General features: G+C 51.1%; 1 protein-coding gene across 1 annotated transcript in view; it reads right to left on the reverse strand.

The window, feature by feature from the left end:
- Positions 1-1235: 1235 nt before the first annotated feature.
- The window catches only part of LOC136946538 (helicase ARIP4-like), a 31279-nt gene continuing 14880 nt past the window's right edge, over positions 1236-17634 (reverse strand). Inside the window, exons 4-24 of the mRNA XM_067240914.1 lie at positions 15000-15037; positions 14492-14714; positions 13495-13613; positions 13255-13368; positions 11407-11621; positions 11064-11246; positions 10616-10749; positions 10103-10299; positions 9497-9839; positions 9185-9362; positions 8869-9090; positions 8502-8620; positions 8242-8360; positions 7561-7660; positions 7131-7336; positions 6651-6826; positions 6196-6392; positions 5874-6070; positions 5624-5713; positions 5084-5176; positions 1236-4751 (exon numbers count right to left, since the gene is read on the reverse strand). Of these exons, the coding sequence (XP_067097015.1) occupies positions 3619-4751; positions 5084-5176; positions 5624-5713; positions 5874-6070; positions 6196-6392; positions 6651-6826; positions 7131-7336; positions 7561-7660; positions 8242-8360; positions 8502-8620; positions 8869-9090; positions 9185-9362; positions 9497-9839; positions 10103-10299; positions 10616-10749; positions 11064-11246; positions 11407-11621; positions 13255-13368; positions 13495-13613; positions 14492-14714; positions 15000-15037 (4396 nt within the window). The 3' untranslated portion in view covers positions 1236-3618. The remainder of the gene's footprint in view (positions 4752-5083; positions 5177-5623; positions 5714-5873; positions 6071-6195; positions 6393-6650; positions 6827-7130; positions 7337-7560; positions 7661-8241; positions 8361-8501; positions 8621-8868; positions 9091-9184; positions 9363-9496; positions 9840-10102; positions 10300-10615; positions 10750-11063; positions 11247-11406; positions 11622-13254; positions 13369-13494; positions 13614-14491; positions 14715-14999; positions 15038-17634) is intronic.

The following is a 17634-nucleotide window of genomic DNA, read 5'->3' on the forward strand; positions in this document are numbered from 1 at the left end:
AATGGTCCTTCTACTGGTTGACTGAATACTTGCTCAAACACAAACTTATAGCCAGTGTCATTAAATAATGATAATGTTTCAAACTCTAATACGTGTTTCTATCCTTAAAAGACTACATATCACAAGAATGGTTTGCTCCCAGACTCCAGTGATGGACAAATAGATGGTTTTTAGTCAGGCACTTTTCTGAGGACTTGTAGTTGCCATGCAAGCCAAGGACCCCCCAGCCAGTCACCAAGAAAGAGTTTATAGTCTTTTACTGAAACACCTACGCTCAATATATTTAATGACAGTGACAGTAGCATGCCGTGACATAGGCTCCTCTTGCTAGTTGTGACCATATCCTTATAAAGATTTTATTGGAATGGAATGCTTATCTCACACACCCATAAATGAATGCAAGGGTTCTGTAATGTTGACAGAACAACCGCACTTTCCTTTTTGATTTCCATGTAAAACAGAGAGCAGAGTTTCACCTCAAACCTGGGGGGGGGGCTACCACACTAACTACACAATTGTTTTAAAGACCTAGCGAGACATAAAGGTGTCTAGATGATATACAGCCTGAATGATATGTATGATACAGGGACATACTGGGTCACAAAACTGTTATCTTTCCATCCCCAAAGCGATAGAATACACACAGTAACAATGAAGTAAAAGCACTTGCTTCTATAACTCATCAGACTCTTGCATAGCTAATGTTATATCTCCTAAGGCTGCTATGATAATCTGAGTGATGACATCTATATAGTTCTAGTTTACTGATGACTATCAACTTGAAGGCAGACATATAACTATAATCTAGTTTAAGTAAGATAACGTCATGCAAAGTCGACAGACACAATTGAAGCTCGGCTACATACAAACAAACCAGAATGTGAGTCTCCTTGTTTAGTTCACAGACACCTGGGTTGGTTCAACACGTTTATCTGTTGCTGCTTGTCACAGGCTGAGACAGCTGAATCATGACCGAGTGTCACAAGCGACAAGTGTCACGCTATTTTACATCTACGTACAAATGTATGTTCTTTTTGTAAATGCTTGATTTCATCCCATTGACAGTTTATTTTAAAGAAGCTCAAAAAACACTTTGTAATATTAATGGGTTGTTTGTGTGCATATGTGAATGTCTATGAGTGTGTGTGTGTGGATGTGTGTGTGACAGACTCAGGTGGTGGGGTGAAATTGAGGTGCTTGTAATGATTAGCAAAGTAAATGAAAGTGACATGCCATTCAAAACATGTTTCTTTTATTCACAAACATCAATAGAGATCGTAAAAGCCAATCGACGTCATTCCGGTCCACCAACACCTGTCTAGTGAGCAAAGCAGCAGCCTCTTCGCCTGTGTCGACAAAACAACAGTCAGTTGGTCGCCGACTGAACCAATCTATAAATAAATACTTAAATTCAAGTAGAAAGCTACAAATAAAAGCAGTCGGTATAACAACAGAAATCAGTAAATCCTGTGGAAACAAGCTTTAGTTTGCTCCTCAGGTCAGATGGAGAATCAGCAGGAGGCCGTCTGGGTGATATGAACATAAAACAATCATGATGCCTTCTCTCTGCTGACACCTAGTGGTTTCCTCCCTGACCGCTTGTGATTGGTTGGTCCTGTACACTGTCACATTGGAGCGAGACGTTCTGTCACATTAATGACTTTTATCGAAGTCACGGAGCAACTACAACCTCAATCTTTCGATGAACAACAAACATCAAAATACCCTTACAAACAGAAACACCAAAAGTAGTAAAAAAATAAAAAATACAAATGAATAAATATGCACTTTCATAAATTAATTTGGTAAATACTCACATAAAAAAGGAAATGGAAAGAACAGATCAACTAACTACTTAAGTATGGGATGAATGACTTGAACAAATTCAAGAAAGAAAGTTCTGCAGACCAACTGTTGAATCTTTGCTGATGGAACGTGAGAATGTGAGAAAAATTCAGGTCCATACAGGACAGCCCCTTGTAGATCTCTGCAGGAGAGGGGCCGAATGTACTCGCAGGAACCCCATGAAAGAGTTCCCCATTAAAGAGTTATGTCATCAGAACCAGATCACACCCCTGCCCCTCACAGTCAATTCAATCAACTGGAAACCTTGTTCTACATATTGTTTTCCAGTGGCATCGAGAGTGATGTAATGTAACCCAACTATAGCTCTTTGCGACGGGCTCTCACTGGAAGTATGCTAAAGGAATCCCTGTGCTTGTAACCATGTCGATGTGCTGGGACCAAATTAAAGACAAACTTTTAGCTCCCTTAAAGCTGATATATCGACTCAGGTCTGACAACGCTCTCTTGTACGATGTCATTTCGTTGTCCATCTTTTTGGCACAGCTGAGGTTTTCTCACAAGATGATTTTGGTTTTTAACAACGATAACAACATTATTATACGAGGGCAACCAGTGTGTTGCTCTCTTCCAAGATAAAATAAAAACAAGAATTAAATAAATATAATGGATCTTCTTTTTTTTTACTCTTCGAAACACCTAAGGCAGAGTGAGTCAGATGACTGATGACAGATGACTGTCTCGTTTGGAGTCCTTGAACCTTCAAAAAACAGGGTAAAATGACTGTGTGTGTGTGGACATGACGCATGTGTGTTCCTGGCGTGTGTGAGTGTGTGTGTGTGTGTGTGTGTGGGGGGGGGTGCTGCAGTGTGTGTTTTGCATCATTTGAGCTAAGCTACAGTAACACTCCTCTACTCTCACAGCTCACATTCAGAGAGACAGAGGCAAGGCATCTTCTACAGGCCGTCCCTCTGGGACGCGTCACAGGAACACCGTTATACATTGTCACCTGGAGGCAACAGCGTTTGGATGATTCGTAAATATTATATACATTACAAAATAGGAAAGAAAATCGATTTTCCCAACTCTGATGCCTGGCTGTGCCCTAAGGCTTGGTGTAAAGGCAGACATATGCATACATTCTTTTTAGTTGAAAGTTTCCATTTTCTCCAGGTTGTTTCTTTGCTGTTTTTCTTAAGGAGATTAAAGTAATCACAATGATCCCATAGAAAAAACAACAACACAATACTCCTGTGCTGGCAGTTTAAGAGGTCAAGGTCAAATGAAAGAGAATTGGTAAATGGCAGTCTACCATTTGAACAATTTTAAGTAAAAAAAAAAGGAATAAAGAAAAGGTTCAGTAGCACAGAGTACAATCAATATCAATGACGAGAGCCTGAAGTCTTCTACCGTACAGGCGTCAATCTACTGACTACATCGAACAAACTGATTCAACAAGGCTAATGTAAGATCGTTGGTAATCAATCAACTAGGAGTCTTTCCAAAAAGCAGTAACCCAAAACAGCCACACAGGCCCACTGTTAAATGACTGTAGGCCCCGACCAACAGTTAAGAATCAACCAGTGATGTGTAAGCTAAGCTAGTCCGAGGCCCAATTTCGAAAGCGCCAAGTCATAAGGTCTCCATATTGGTTCTCTATGGTCATCCTTTTTAATATTTTGTCTTAAATAAGATATTCAGCATCAAGATTTGTTGCTTTGTCCTGGGAGACTTGTGTTCAGGTCAGTTCGCACGCAAAGACTCAGGGATGCACTTCGTTTTCTCACTGGGGATTGGACAGCGAGGAGCCACCAATTATTGTCCCATAACCTCAATGACGTCATCATCATCATCGTCGTCGTCGACGACATCATCCCCATCGTCTGAGCTGCTGCTGCGATCGTCGCCGTTTTCCGTCGAGCCGTGTCCGTCCGGACGAAGTAGGCCCGAGGAGGGGGAGGGGGAGGAGCTTGAAGAGGAAGTAGGGGTGTAGTGGGACAGGAAGCTGGCTCCTGCCGGGCCGGGCATGGCAGCAGGTAGACCCCCGGGGAGGACGGAGGCTGGGTAGAGCCCCCCCAGAGCCTGGCTGTAGGGCAGATGGTAGCCAGAGGGCAGCATGCCCGTCATGCCCGCCGCACCCAACATGAAGGGAGGCAGGGCACCCAGGCCGGAGCTAGCAGTAGCAGCAGAGGAGGAGGAGGAGGAGCAGGACGGGGTGGGAGTGGAGGTAGTGGAGGAGGAGGAACGGGAGGAGGAGCTAGGCAGGGCCCCACTCCCAAGATTAAAGGGCTCAGGGGTCATAGGGAATACGTGGCGGGGGTCTCCCATCTGGCCAGGGGGGTGGAAGTAGGGTGATCCCGCCCCCATGAAGAGGGGGTGTCCCATGGCGCCCATGGCCCCCAGCATGGCGGGGCTGAGGCCCAGGGAGGGCAGGCCGCAGGCTCCAGCGAAGGGGAAGCCCGAGGAGGGCAGCGGGGCAGAGGAACGATTGCCGGGGCCCGGCTGCTTGTTGGCACACTCGTCCAATGACGGGCTGGAGGCCTTGCGCTTGGCGCCACGCAGGTCCAGGGCGGCGGTGGCGTCCATGTTGGGCCGGACGGGGCCGGAAGCGACGGCGTCTCCCTGATGCTTTACGTTGGCGGTTGCTGGGTTGTCTGTGGTCATCCGGTCACCGTTGGTGAACATGCTGGCGGTGGTCAGATGGCTGTTGTTTTTGGGGCTCTCTGGCGCCCTCTCCTGGGGACCTCCAGACACAGCAGAGGGCGGGGTCTCATGGACCCCTAGTTCGTCCCCGGGCCTGGCCGCGTAGCGCTGCAGCTCGCTCAGGATATCGGGGCCGTCTGGGGAGACGGGGCGGGGTGCGCCCTCAGACGACAGTTGCTCCCGGTCAGGTGACACGCAGGCACTGCCGCTATTGGTGGACACGTCTTCTGGTGGATTCTGGGCATCTATGGTTGAGAAGAGGGAGAGAAGGGGAGAGAGGGAAAAGAGTCAGAATTGCTGGATAAAATATGACTCAGCTATTTGAATCCTTTAATAAGTTCAAAGGGTCAGGTGGGTGAGCGGTAAGGGAATTGGGCTAGTAATCCAAAGGTTGCTGGTTCGATTCCTGGCTGTGCCAAATGACGTTGTGTCCTTGGGCAAGGCACTTCACCCTACTTGCCTCCCTGTACTTACTGTAAGTCGCTCTGGATAAGAGCGTCTGCTAAATGACTAAATGTAAATGTAAAAGGTTGTTGTAGAGTCTATGTGTCCAGGGCACTGTCGGTATCTGTGTCACCTTTGGGTCCGGCAGCACTCTCCTCTCCTGGCTTTGGCTTAGCTGCAGCTCGGATGGCAAATATCCTCCCATCACTCGCCCTGATGTAGGTTCCTGAGAGAGAGAGATAGAGAGAGAGAGAGTTTAACCCTTGTGTTATCTTTGGGTCATTCTGACCCATCAGTCATTGTGACCCACCGTCATATTGCGACAACTTTACCGCATACAAAAACAAAGTGAAGCATTTTCTTTTAACCGTGATTTTGGGTAAAAACAACGATGGTTTGTTATGAACCTTTGGGTCATGTGACACAAGGGTTAAATCCAGAATGGTACTGACACTCAGACAGACAGACAGACGGATCAGCACACAGACAGACAGATCAGCAGACAGACAGACAAATTAGCAGACAGAAAGACAGATCAGCAGACAAACAGACAGATCAGCAGACAGACAGATCAGCAGACAGACAGATCAGCAGACAGACAGATCAGCAGACAGACAGATCAGCAGACAGACAGATCAGCAGACAGACAGACAGGGGCAGACGGGCATCTTACCCTTGGTTCCTCTGATGACATGGATGCTCTCCCCAGCACTGATCCTGGCCTTGACGTCTGTGGAGCTGTGGGCTCCAGGAATAACTATGTCTGTCAGAGGAGAGAGGGAGATTTCAGTCTCACAGTGTGTGTGTGTGTGTGTGTGTGTGAGAGAGAGAGAGAGAAAGAAGAGAGCAGAGGGTAAATAGAGAGAGAGAAAAAGAGAGAAATGGCCACGGAGAGAGACCGAGTACCAGAGATAGTGACTGACCAGTGGTGGTGACTATTTTCTGGACGAACACGCCGGCCTTTTGGAGGTAGTTAACTGGGAAGCCTGAGTTGGAGTCTGACACTGGCAGGGAGGCGGAGCCTTGGGTAGCCTTCCGCGGCACGATGGGAACCGGAGTGGACTGGACAGGCCGGACGCTGGCCCCTGGCTTCTCTTCTGGACAAGTAGGGGGGGGGCGCCTGGGGGCGGGGGAGAGGAGGTCGAAGGAGAGAGAGGACGACCAAGAATCGAGAGAGGAAGTTGGGTGTCAATCACATGAAACCAGCATTTGTGTGTGTGTGTGTGTGTGGTTCCGGCCGCTCACCAGTTGCGCTGGCTGAAGGCGGGGATGTTGGTGAGGCTCTGGTCGCTGGCGGGGTAGTAGTGGGCGTAGGACGGCCGGGTGTAGGGCACCGACGCCCTCTTCTCCTCCTCGTAGCTCTTCCTGGCTGCCTTCTTCTCAGCCTTGGTGAGCTTCAGCTCCCTCCTGTCCATCAGCAGGGACTCGTGGTGGAAGGGTTGCTGGAGGACCACACACACACACACACACACACACACACAGATAGTGAGATGGAGTGTGGTGGCGATTTGGGCACTGGCCGACATAAAGAGTATACAGTCGTGATAAGGCAAGGGCGGTGTGTGTGTTTACCTTGGTGATGAGGTAAGGGTGGAGGTGTATATGTGTGTGTGTACCTTGGTGATGAGGTGAGGGTGGAGGTGCATGTGTGTGTGTACCTGGGTGATGAGGCGAGGGTGGAGGTGCGTGTGTGTGTGTACCTTGGTGATGAGGTGAGGGTGGAGCTGGCAGGCCTTCCTGATCACCTTCTCCATGTGCTCCTGGCTCTGCAGCTGCACCTGCCACGGCTCGGGCTCCTCCTCCACAAAGTGCAGCAGAGACTCCACCTCCCTGCGCGTGAACGCCAGCACGGGGTTCAGGTCGTCCACCACGCGGTCTGAAACCACACCCAAACGGCCCCGCGTCAGCCCGGCGTGACGCGCGTGCGTGTGGGAGTGTGTGTGTGTGTGAAAGGTCAACGTGTGGTTCAGTTCAGCCGCCACTCTGTGTCCTCACACAGACCAAGGCTGAAAAGTGTCCGCATCGATATCTAACTGCATCCGTGTTGCACTGTCTGGTAAAACTGTCCGAACTGTGCCCTTCTGGACCTTGGCTTTCAGCTCTACTTACCGTTTCCACGATTTGAATGCCGTTTGGATAAAAGTGTCTGCTAAATGAATGAAGTCGGCGCGGGTCCTCACCAGACATGCCCTGTTTGGAGATCTGCCGGTCGTAGATCTTCTTCTCCAGGGTGAAGTCACACACCAGCCGGTAGATATGGCAGGGCTTCTTCTGGCCGTAGCGGTAGACGCGGCACACGGCTTGGGCGTCGTGGCACGGGTTCCAGGAGGCGTCGAACACCACCACGCGGTTGGCCCCGATCAGGTTCACCCCCAGGCAGCCTGCCCTGGAGGAGGGAGAGGGCACGCTGGTTGAGAAGCCTGACGTGCGTGCGTGTGTGTGTGGGTGTGTCGGAGAGGGTTACTGTGTGTGTTGGGGAGGGATTCGGAGGGTGCCAATTTGAGAGAATGTGTGTAACTTGTGTGTGTGTTGGAGTGTTACTGTGGGTGTAAAAGAGCGAGAGTGTAAATGTGTGTGTGTGTGTGTAAAAGGGATAACTGTGTGTGATACCTGGTGGAGAGCAGGAAGACCCAGGCAGACGTGTTTGAGGGGTCGTTGAACTGGTTGATTAGTCTCTCCCTCTCTGAGGCAGACGTACTGCCATCCAGACCTGGTGACAAGCAAACAGTCAGGCAATCAAGCAAACTGTCAGGCAATCAAGCAAACTGTCACGCAATCAACCAGTCAGTAAGTCAGTCAATCAACCAACCAAACAGTCAGTCAATCAACCAAACAGTCAAGCAATCAACCAGTCAGTCAGTCAGTCAATCAACCAGTCATTCAGACAGTCAATCCACCAACCAAACAGTCAGTCAATCAACCAAACAGTCAGGCAATCAACCAAACTGTCAGGCAATCAACCAGTCAGTCAGTCAGTCAATCAACCAACCAAACAGTCAGTCAATCAACCAAACAGTCAGGCAATCAACCAAACAGTAAGTCAATCAACCAAACAGTCAGTCAATCAAACTGTCCACCAGAGGCTACTCAGTACACTGGCCACTGAGGATAATTTAGACATGTAGAAAACCACCAGCAGGGGGCGATCACCAATGTCACTACGTAAATCAATGCAGAGGGAGAGAGTTGCAACCCCCGAATACCAGTCCACCCAACAAAGTGGTTTGTCACAGCATACAAGCCATTGAGCATCAAAAACAAAAGCAATTTCCATGGTAACGGGGTACTCACGGTAGTAGTTTTGATTGCGGATCCAGTTCTGTTTCTGGGTTTGGTTCTGGCCTGGACTGGGGGGAAGCTGCCTCTTAGCAAGAAACTCTTCAATGACAGTAAGGGTCGACAGACTCTGACTGCAGCGAGGGCAGAGAGAAGAGAGGGAGGGGGTAGAACGAGAGAGCAGGCTGTGAGGAGGCCATTTCTAAACATCTCCCACTTCATGTTCAGTCACGGTCTCTTGTCTCTCCCATACTGACAAGGTCCGGCCTTCTCACCTGAAAACCAGGATCTTGTCTCCCGTCCGGACGCTCTCCTCGATCAAGTGGAACAGCAGCACCATCTTGGCAGAGTTCTCCAGGACGCCCGTCTCATAGCCACACATGATGTCCTTGGCCTGCACAAGGAGACAGTGGTCAACAGGCTGATGCCGGAGCCCACACATGTATCTCAGTTGTGGGTCAACAACGACCGGCATCATTATCCTTGGGGGCCGGGGGGGGGGGGGGGGGGTAGCTAAGAGGTGAGGTCAGTGTAGTGCCAGAACGCCATAAAAACCCTGTGGTTTTTGGACCGTCTTGACCCACACACACGCACATTACACCACACACACACACCCACACACCTACAAGCGCACACACTTACCCATTCGTAGGTGATGACCTGATTGGCCTTCTCCTGCAAGGCAGTGAGGCTCAGCCCCCCAATGGCGTCGGGGTTCTCCGTCTCCGGGAGCTTGGCCTTCTGATTGGTTGGGGGGCAACGGGCGGGGCCTGCGGTGGTGATGTCATCCAGGTCAAGGTCCTGCTCATTGACCAGGTTCTCCTTTTGGAGCGTCTCGTACAGAACGTCTGGGTGGTTCCAGATCTGGGCGGGGGAGAAGGAGGAGTTACAACACGTTGACACACACACACACACACAAACACACACACAAACACACACGCTCCACACTCCGACGTACCTTGCAGCAGACGCAGAAGGCCTTGAGAGGGTTGAGGCTGAGCCAGCCAGAGTTTCCTGCCTCTCTGAAGCGGTTCATGAACTCTGTGTAAAGCGCCCTCTGCAGGGGGGACAGCCTCACCAGGATCACATGCTCGTCCTTGGAGGGCAGCTGGTCCCTCAGCACGTCATGGCCCCGCCTGGAACACACACACACACACACGGTTAAACCTTCAACCTTCAACTCCAGTAGGCTGTTGTACATGGCCACACCCCTCAGCACGACCCCTAACCCCTCACCCCGAGCCCTCACCCCATAGCCACGACCCCTCACCTCTGGACAAACCCCTCCAGCAGGCTATGCAGCACGTGGCTCCGGTAGCGCATCAGCCTCAGGTCCTGGTGGGTGCTGTCCACACACTGGCCGTTCAGGATGGGCCTCTCGAACATGTTGCTGAACTCCTGCCGCGTGCCCAGGAAGTCGGGCCTCACAAAGTCCACCATGCACCAGTATTCCAGCAGGCTGTTCTGGAGCGGGTAGCCGGTGAGGACCACTCTGCGCTGGGTGTGGATGCTCTTCAGGGCCTGAGAGGTGCTGGCGTGGCAGTTCTTGATGCGGTGGCCCTCGTCACAGATCACCACGTCCGGGCCGGGCCGAGACAGGGCGCGCTCGATGCCTGGCAGGGAACGGCAACGTCAGCGCTGACGCTGCGTGTGCGTGCACAACACGTGTGTGTTTGTGTACATACGCATGTACAGCATATACACCAAACGTGAGTGTGTACACACATATGTCTGTACTATACATGTGAGTGTGTATACAGTATAGGCATGTACAACACGTGTGCGTATACATGATATGCATGTACAACACTTGGGTCTCTGTATACATCCTATGTACTGTATGTACAACACGTGTGTGTGTGTCCTCTCCTCTGACCTCCGAGCAGCTCCTGTTGGCGGTCCTCCTCGTCCAGGTCGATGACCACAGGGCCCGCCTGCTTCTTGCTCTTCCTCTTCCTCCCCGCCACGAAGCTCTTCTTCATGGACAGCAGGCGGTACATCTCGTAGCCCATCAGCAGCACGCCGCCGGCGGAAGCCCAGTCCTCCACTACCCTAGCTCTGGAGGCTGTGGTCCTGGGGGGTGGGGAGGATGAGGGCGACAGACAGAGAGGCAGAGGGAGAGACAGAGAGAGAGCGAGACAGAGGGAGAGAGAGAGAGAGCGAGAGAGAGAGAGGAGAGAGAGAGAGAGAGAGAGAGAGAGAGAGAGAGAGAGAGAGAGAGAGAGAGAGAGAGAGAGAGAGAGAGAGAGAGAGAGAGAGAAAAGAGAGAGGTCCAGAGAACAGGAAGACAAGGCACGATGAGTCTCCAAACACAGCTTCTAATGTGACATTCACACACGTCAGAAAAACAGAGTCAGAACAGTGCAGTGGCTCCCTGGCTGAGACTCACTTGTGCTCGTCGTTGAGGATGTGCACCTTGAAGGTGCGAGGGGTCACGAGGGCCGGGTCTGTATCCGGGGGCAACGCCTCAGGGGGAGGTACCCAGAGGTTGAACTCTGCCAGCCAGTTCTGTAATGTGTTGACCTGCAGACAGGGAGGGACGAGACAGAGAGAGAGAGAGAGAGAGAGAGAGAGAGAGAGAGAGAGAGAGAGAGAGAGAGAGAGAGAGAGAGAGAGAGAGAGAGAGAGAGAGAGAGAGAGAGAGAGAGAGAGAGAGAGAGAGAGAGAGAGAGAGAGAGAGAGAGAGAGAGAGAGAGAGAGAAAGAGAGGAGGACGGGAGAGGAAGAGAGAGAAAGACAGGATGAGACCGGAGGGAATAAGAATGAGGGACATAATCATCCTCTCCACAGGAAGAGTGGCTAGAATCACCAAAGATGTGTGTGTGCGTGCGTGCTCACAGGGACGATGGCCAGCACGGTGTGAGCCTGGGTGTGTCTCAGCAGGATGTCTATGAAGGAGATGACCTGCAGGGTCTTGCCCAGTCCCATGCTGTGGGCCAGGATGCAGCCCAAGCCACTGCTGCTCTCAAATCTCTGCAGCGACTCCACCAGGTTGTCATACAGGAACCGGATCCCTCCGATCTAGACCCGACCAGGGAGGACACTGTGAGACTGAGGCCCGCTGTCCTATCTGGCCGGTGGATCATTTGAGAAAGTCGGCCCGGGTCGCACGACGGTTTACGGACAGTTCTAAACTCGAAACGAGAATCGGCCGTGGCGTGTGCCGGTTGCCGGGGGTTACCTGGTGGGGCTTGACGGCGTGGGCGAGCTGAGGGGACAGGAAGAGGTCGGGGTCGGAGGCCGGGTGGTTCAGGTTGACCAGGACACGCCCCCTGGCGTCGGGTTGGTTGAGAGTGTCGTCGATGTGGGCCACGCCCTTCGGTGTGGCGTCGCTGTCGTCGGTTGACGCGCCGGTGATGTGGAGGTCGTCCTCCCCCGAGCTGAGGTCAATCACATCTTTTGGGGGAGGAGGGAGGGGAGAAGGGGTGAGGAAGTGGAGAAGAGTAGAGAGGAGGGTGGAACGAGGTGCTATTAGATGTGTGTCTATCAAGGTGGAGGGGAGCAGTTATAGAGTCCATGTCTAATAAGCCACCACTGTCAGCCATACGAAGTGATTATGCTACACAAGCATAATCATTATAGCACACACACAAGAGAGACAGAGAGAGACAGAGAGAGAGAGACAGACAGTGAGAGAGACAGAGAGACAGAGAGAGAGAGAGACAGAGAGAGAGAGTTTATGCAAGAGAAGCAGGATTATACAAAGGGGATTACAGCATAGGGCAAAGGGGTTACGTAACCCCTGTGAGGAGTCAGTGCACTGAGTAAGGCCAGGGCAGGAAGCAGGACAGGGGGCAGGGTTGGAGGCAGGGCAGGAGGCAGGGCAAGGGCCAGGGTAGGAAGCAGGGTTGGAGGCAGGGCAGGAGGCAGGGCAAGGGCCAGGGCAGGAAGCAGGGCAGGAGGCAGGGTTGGAGGCAGGGCAGGAGGCAGGGTTGGAGGCAGGGCAGGAAGCAGGGCAGGGGCCAGGGTTGGAGGCAGGGCAGGAAGCAGGGCAGGGGCCAGGGTATTTAACCAGGATGAATGGCACACTTGTCCCACAGACATAGTTTAGTCCCTGAACTGACATGACATTCAAACTGGGCGAGAGACCTTTTCTCCTACTGTCTCTCTCACTGTCTGGGAAATGATTAGGCCAGTCTGTGTGGGGAGACGAGATGGCAACGGATGTATGTGTGTGTGTGTGTGTGTGCCTATAAGTCTAAATAGAGAAAGAAAGGAGGAGTAGCAAGGAGAGAAAGAGAGGGAGAAAAATATGTGGTTATTATGTGTGTGTGGGTGTATGTGTTTGAGTGTATGTGTGTGTGTGTGTTTGTGTGTGAATGTGTTTGAGTGACACAGGGGAATAGAACATCATGTTCCTGTTTGGGATAATAGTATACTCAACTGTTCCTGACTTGGCTGTGCCTACACTGCTAAGCTCACAGCACTGGTGTGTGTGTGTGTGTGTATATATGTGTGTGTGTGATACTAAATGCTTCTAATGCCAGGAGGTATAAGGAGAGTCCTCCCTATATCTCACAGCCTGTGTGACCCAGGGTTTTGGGTGAGCCTAGACACAGCAGCAGACTCTAGCCACACTTTCCCACAGGAGTCACAGCTGCACATCCTGTCACTGGCTCAGAGACATCACACTACCTTTTAGACAGGAAGCAGTATTTGCTAGAGGAAGTAGGATCTACTGTAGAGAGTATTCTATCTAGGTAGTATAGTCTGTTCTAGGGAGTAGAGTGTTCCAGGTAGTATGTTCTAGGGCAAGAGTGTTTTAGTAAAAAGTGTTCTGGGTAGTAGGGAATGTTCTAGGGCTGTAGGCAGCTGTGGGTAGGGGGGGGGGGGACGACAAGACCTGACACTGAGACGGCAGAGAACTGGGTCATGCTGAGCCTAGCTGTTCACAGAACAGGCAAAATAAATCACACCCAGAGAAGAGAGAGAGAGCGAGAGAGAGAGAGAGTGAGAGGGAGAGAGTGAGAGAGAGAGTGAGAGGGAGAGAGAGAGAGAGTGAGAGAGAGAGAGTGAGAATGTGTCTTACCGTCTTTGAGGGGAGGTGTTGCGCGGGCCAGGGGCTTGCCGTCCTGCTGGCCGATGCTGCTGGGGCCCAGACAGATGTCAGCCTGCTGGGCTCCGCTGCTCTGGGAGAGGCCTGCTGCACAAACACACTGGACCTCAACCGACAGTCCACACAACACACACTGCCTTCTGAACAGACAAATAAAGTGGGTGAGTGTGAGGGTGGGTGGATTTGAGTGTGTGTGTGTGTGTGCGTTCTCACCAAGCGTGTAGTCAGAAGGGAGGTCTTTCCTCGGGTGTTTGAGGCGGCATCGCCTCTCCAGTTCCTCCTGGTGGGCGGCCTTGGTCACTGCATCCAACTGGTGCTCCTTCAGTAGCTTTCTAGAGAGATAGAGAGATGGAGAGAGAGATAGAGAGAGAGAGGGAGGGAGGGAGAGAGAGATAGAGGGAGAGAGGGAGAGAGAGAGAGGGAGAGAGAGAGAGATCAGAACCAGCCTCAGGGTTTTATGGCAAGAAGAACCAAAGCCAGATGTCATGGGGATTTGGCGTTACTAATACTGCGTGTTTTAGGCTTCTGTTTTTATGCGTGCCTGTGTGTGTTTGCAAGCATGCCCTGTGTACGAGCGTGTCCTTGTGTACACACGTGTGAGTGTGTGAGGGTTTGGCGCTGTAAATTTGTAGTAAACTCAGGGGATATATGCCCACTCATGTCAATGTTGACTAGCTGCCAGACTGTGAGTCAGACTGAACTGCTCTGTTAAGAGGCTGGATACACTGGCCTCCCAGATGATCTGCAGCGAGCTCAAACACACACACACACACAACTCGTGGATGGATGTCTGTGGATGTACAGACATTCTGAAGTGGGGAGAGAAGGCTAAAAACTAGAATGGTTGCGAAAGGGACAGATGAGAAATAATGTTGTGAATGTTCTAGAAGTACAGTCTCCACGTGGAGAGCACTCTGTGTGTTTGATTTAAATTTTGATTTAAAGGTAATCCTCCCTGCACAGGAAACAAGGTGAATCCAGGTGAGCTAGTTGGTTGAGAGGTGAAAGGTCATACCTGATTTTAAGGTTAACTAGTCAGGACTGAGGGGTGAAAGGTCATACCTGATGTTAAGGTTAACTAGTCAGGACTGAAGGGTGAAAGGTCATACCTGATGTTAAGGTTAACTAGTCAGGACTGAGGGGTGAAAGGTCATACCTGATGTTAAGGTTAACTAGTCAGGACTGAGGGGTGAAAGGTGAGAGGTCGTACCTGATGTTGCGTCTCAGGTGTGCAGGTTTAGACGATCTCTTCTTGGAGCTGGCCAGGGAGCGGGAGGTGCTCTGGCTGGCGTGTCGGGATGGGGGCCTGGAGAGGGGCCGGGAGGGCGTCTCCCCACCCGAAGGTGAGGTAGAAGGGGGGGTACACTGCCATCCTGCTGAGTCTCCCCTTTGCGCCTCGGTCTCTGAACTCAAGGGGCCACTATGGGGCTGGTCTGTAGAGAGACAGGAAGAGAGAGGGAGGGGAGAGGGCGTTACAATGTCCAACACAAACAGCATGACTTAGCATTTGTTAGTTGTGCTTGTTCCTTTCTGGTCACCTCAGTACACAGTCTGTGGAGGGATGAATATGGACAGCGGCGAATACAACAAAGAGATTGACCAAAAAAACCAACTGCTGAATTGAGAGCTCCAGCTAATCAGTAGCGCGTGTGTGTGTGTCTTTGACACCGTCTGGCCCTGCTTGCCAGGGACACAGTGAACCACATCTGAGAGCTTACATAAGAGCTGGGTCATAAATATGGAGAACTTATGAAACCTGTAGAGAAGAGGAGGCGGAAAGGACAAGAGGAGAGGAGCGGAGCGGAGAGGAGAAGAAAAGAGAGAAGAGGTGTTTTATCCATTTTGAAATTGAATTTAAAAGGAGAAGAACTAATAACCTAAGAGGTTGTGAACCGGCAGTTTCTCTCCAGACTGTATCACCCCTTCTGCTTGAACAGCCGTCAAATTTCATGCTCCACCCCCTTCCTTCTCTCTCTCCCTCCTCCCTCTCCCTAATCTTTGTATCTCTCTCTCTCTCTCTCTCTCTCTCTCTCTCTCTCTCTCTCTCTCTCTCCCTCTCCCTCTCCCTCTCCCTCTCCCTCCCTCCCTCTGCCTTGTTAGGAATGTTCCATACAGCACTTGGCCTTATCTGACCCCTGGCTGGTGCTCATAGATGACAGTAGTCTATACATGGCGTTCTACAGAGGCTCCCCTGTATAAGACCCAACCAAACCGTACATATCCCTGTACACACCACTGTACTGTGGTATGTCTGATCTAGGGCACTAGCAGATTCCCAGCTTGCCTCTCTCTCTCTCTCTCTCTCTCTCTCTCTCTCTCTCTCTCTCTCTCTCTCTCTCTCTCTCTCTCTCCCTTCCTTCCATTCAATATCTCCCCCTCTCTCCATCTCTGGAGTTAAGAGAAGAAAAGAGATACGTTTACAGGTTTGGTTTTGATGAAGTTCCACTATAAGGACAATGGGAAGCAGAACACACACTTTTGGCCAGGGTTACACCCCCCCCCCCCCGCCCTCCTCCCCGCACTAACACACTACCTTGAAGAACAGTTGCATAACGATTCTCGAAATACAAAGTGCCTTTCAATCATACACACCCAGCTTGGAACAGGACGCACTCATATACAGAGAGAAGAGAGGAGAGGGAGGGAAACAGAGAGGGAGAGAGACAGAGTGGGAGGGAGAGAGAGAGAGAGAGAGAGAGAGAGAGAGAGAGAGAGAGAGAGAGAGAGAGAGGAGAGCGAGCGAGCGAGCGAGCGAGCGAGCGAGCGAGAGAGAGAGAGAGAGAGAGAGAGAGAGAGAGAGAGAGAGAGAGAGAGAGAGAGAGAGAGAGAGGGAGGGAGGGAGGGACAGAGGAGGGAGAAAGACAGCCGAAGGGACTAAAAGATAATTTCCCAAGAGATACGTGCAGTTCGGGGAGAGGAGTGAGCTGGGTACAAACAGCCAGTCCTGGGAGGATACTGTTACTTTAGGACTAACCACCGGTGTCCTCCTTCTCACAGCCACGCAGGCACACACACACACATGAACACACACACCCGCTATGAGGACAACAGTCAACAACCACCTTAGAGGTGGTGGGGATGGTGATGACACGTCAGTGAGACGGACTGATCAGACTGTCCAGATCAGGTGGTGTCTGGTCGTCAGTTCTCGCTTATCAATGTCATTTAGGGAGGGAAAATGTGTCAATATATATATATATATATATATATATACACACACACACACAGACTGCTCCTCCAGACAGTTGAGACAGGTTACACAATCCTCAGTTATATAACACAGAAAGGCCGCGATTCTCCACAAAGGACCCAGGAAACCAAAACCCAAATGAATCACACTAAACAAATCACCACACACACACACGCACGCACGCACGCAAACACACAAAACATTTTGCCAAGAGGACCGGGTGCCGTGGTAACGATAAGCGTGTCAGCGGTCCAATGATAATAGCCACTCAGATAATAAGGGTGGTACCTTGAGACACACACACACGTTATATAAGGCTACCCAGAAAATACTACAGGGGTTTGGATGAAACCCGCCTTATCACCCCTCAAATTGACTGACATTCGCTTCAACCAATGACATTACAGACAGGGGATACCTGACATTGAAGACTAGTAGATAACAGAGAGGTCTGGTCCGGGAACAGGCAGTAAAACCAGATCGTAAAGAAAGAATGTAACCAGAACTGGCTGGGAGGCTGGCTTTCTGTGTGTCAGTAAGACATCAGTGATCCCTAAATTCTGTACTTTTTGTGGTTATAATCCTGCCTTGATGAATCCACTTGACACATGGAACCCAGACAGAAAACAGAACCAGTCTGAACACTGTCTCAGGGGAAAGAGACGAATCCCTGTCGTTCAGTAACACACTGTCTCTCCCAGCTCTTTGAATAACTGAGCATTGCCTGGGGTCCCCCCCTCTGCTGCGGCTGGGGGGCTGCCCTGGGGTCTACCTTAAAATGAGTCAAAGAACACACATAGAGGAGGCATTGTGCCTGGGGAGGCATGGGTGTGGCAGGGGTGTCTGTGTGTGTGTGTGTGAGAGACAGAGAGAAGTTTTTTTCCTTTTTCCTTTTTGGAGGCATTCAAGGACACAGGTACCCCAGCATTGGAGCAAACTCCATGTCCTAATTCACTCCAGAAGCAGGCAGACTTTAGACCTGTTTTTCCGTTCCACAGCTTTGACACACACATACACAAGCACACACACATGCTCTCACACACACACATACTTTTTTACTGTATGCCCTCCCTCCCTCCCTCCCTCCCTCCCTCCCTCCCTCCCTCCCTCCCTCCCTCCCTCCCTCCCTCCCTCCCTCCCTCCCTCCCTCCCTCCCTCCCTCC

The sequence above is a fragment of the Osmerus mordax genome, chromosome 7 (genome assembly GCF_038355195.1).
Source record: "Osmerus mordax isolate fOsmMor3 chromosome 7, fOsmMor3.pri, whole genome shotgun sequence".
Classification (NCBI taxonomy): Eukaryota; Metazoa; Chordata; class Actinopteri; order Osmeriformes; family Osmeridae; genus Osmerus; species Osmerus mordax.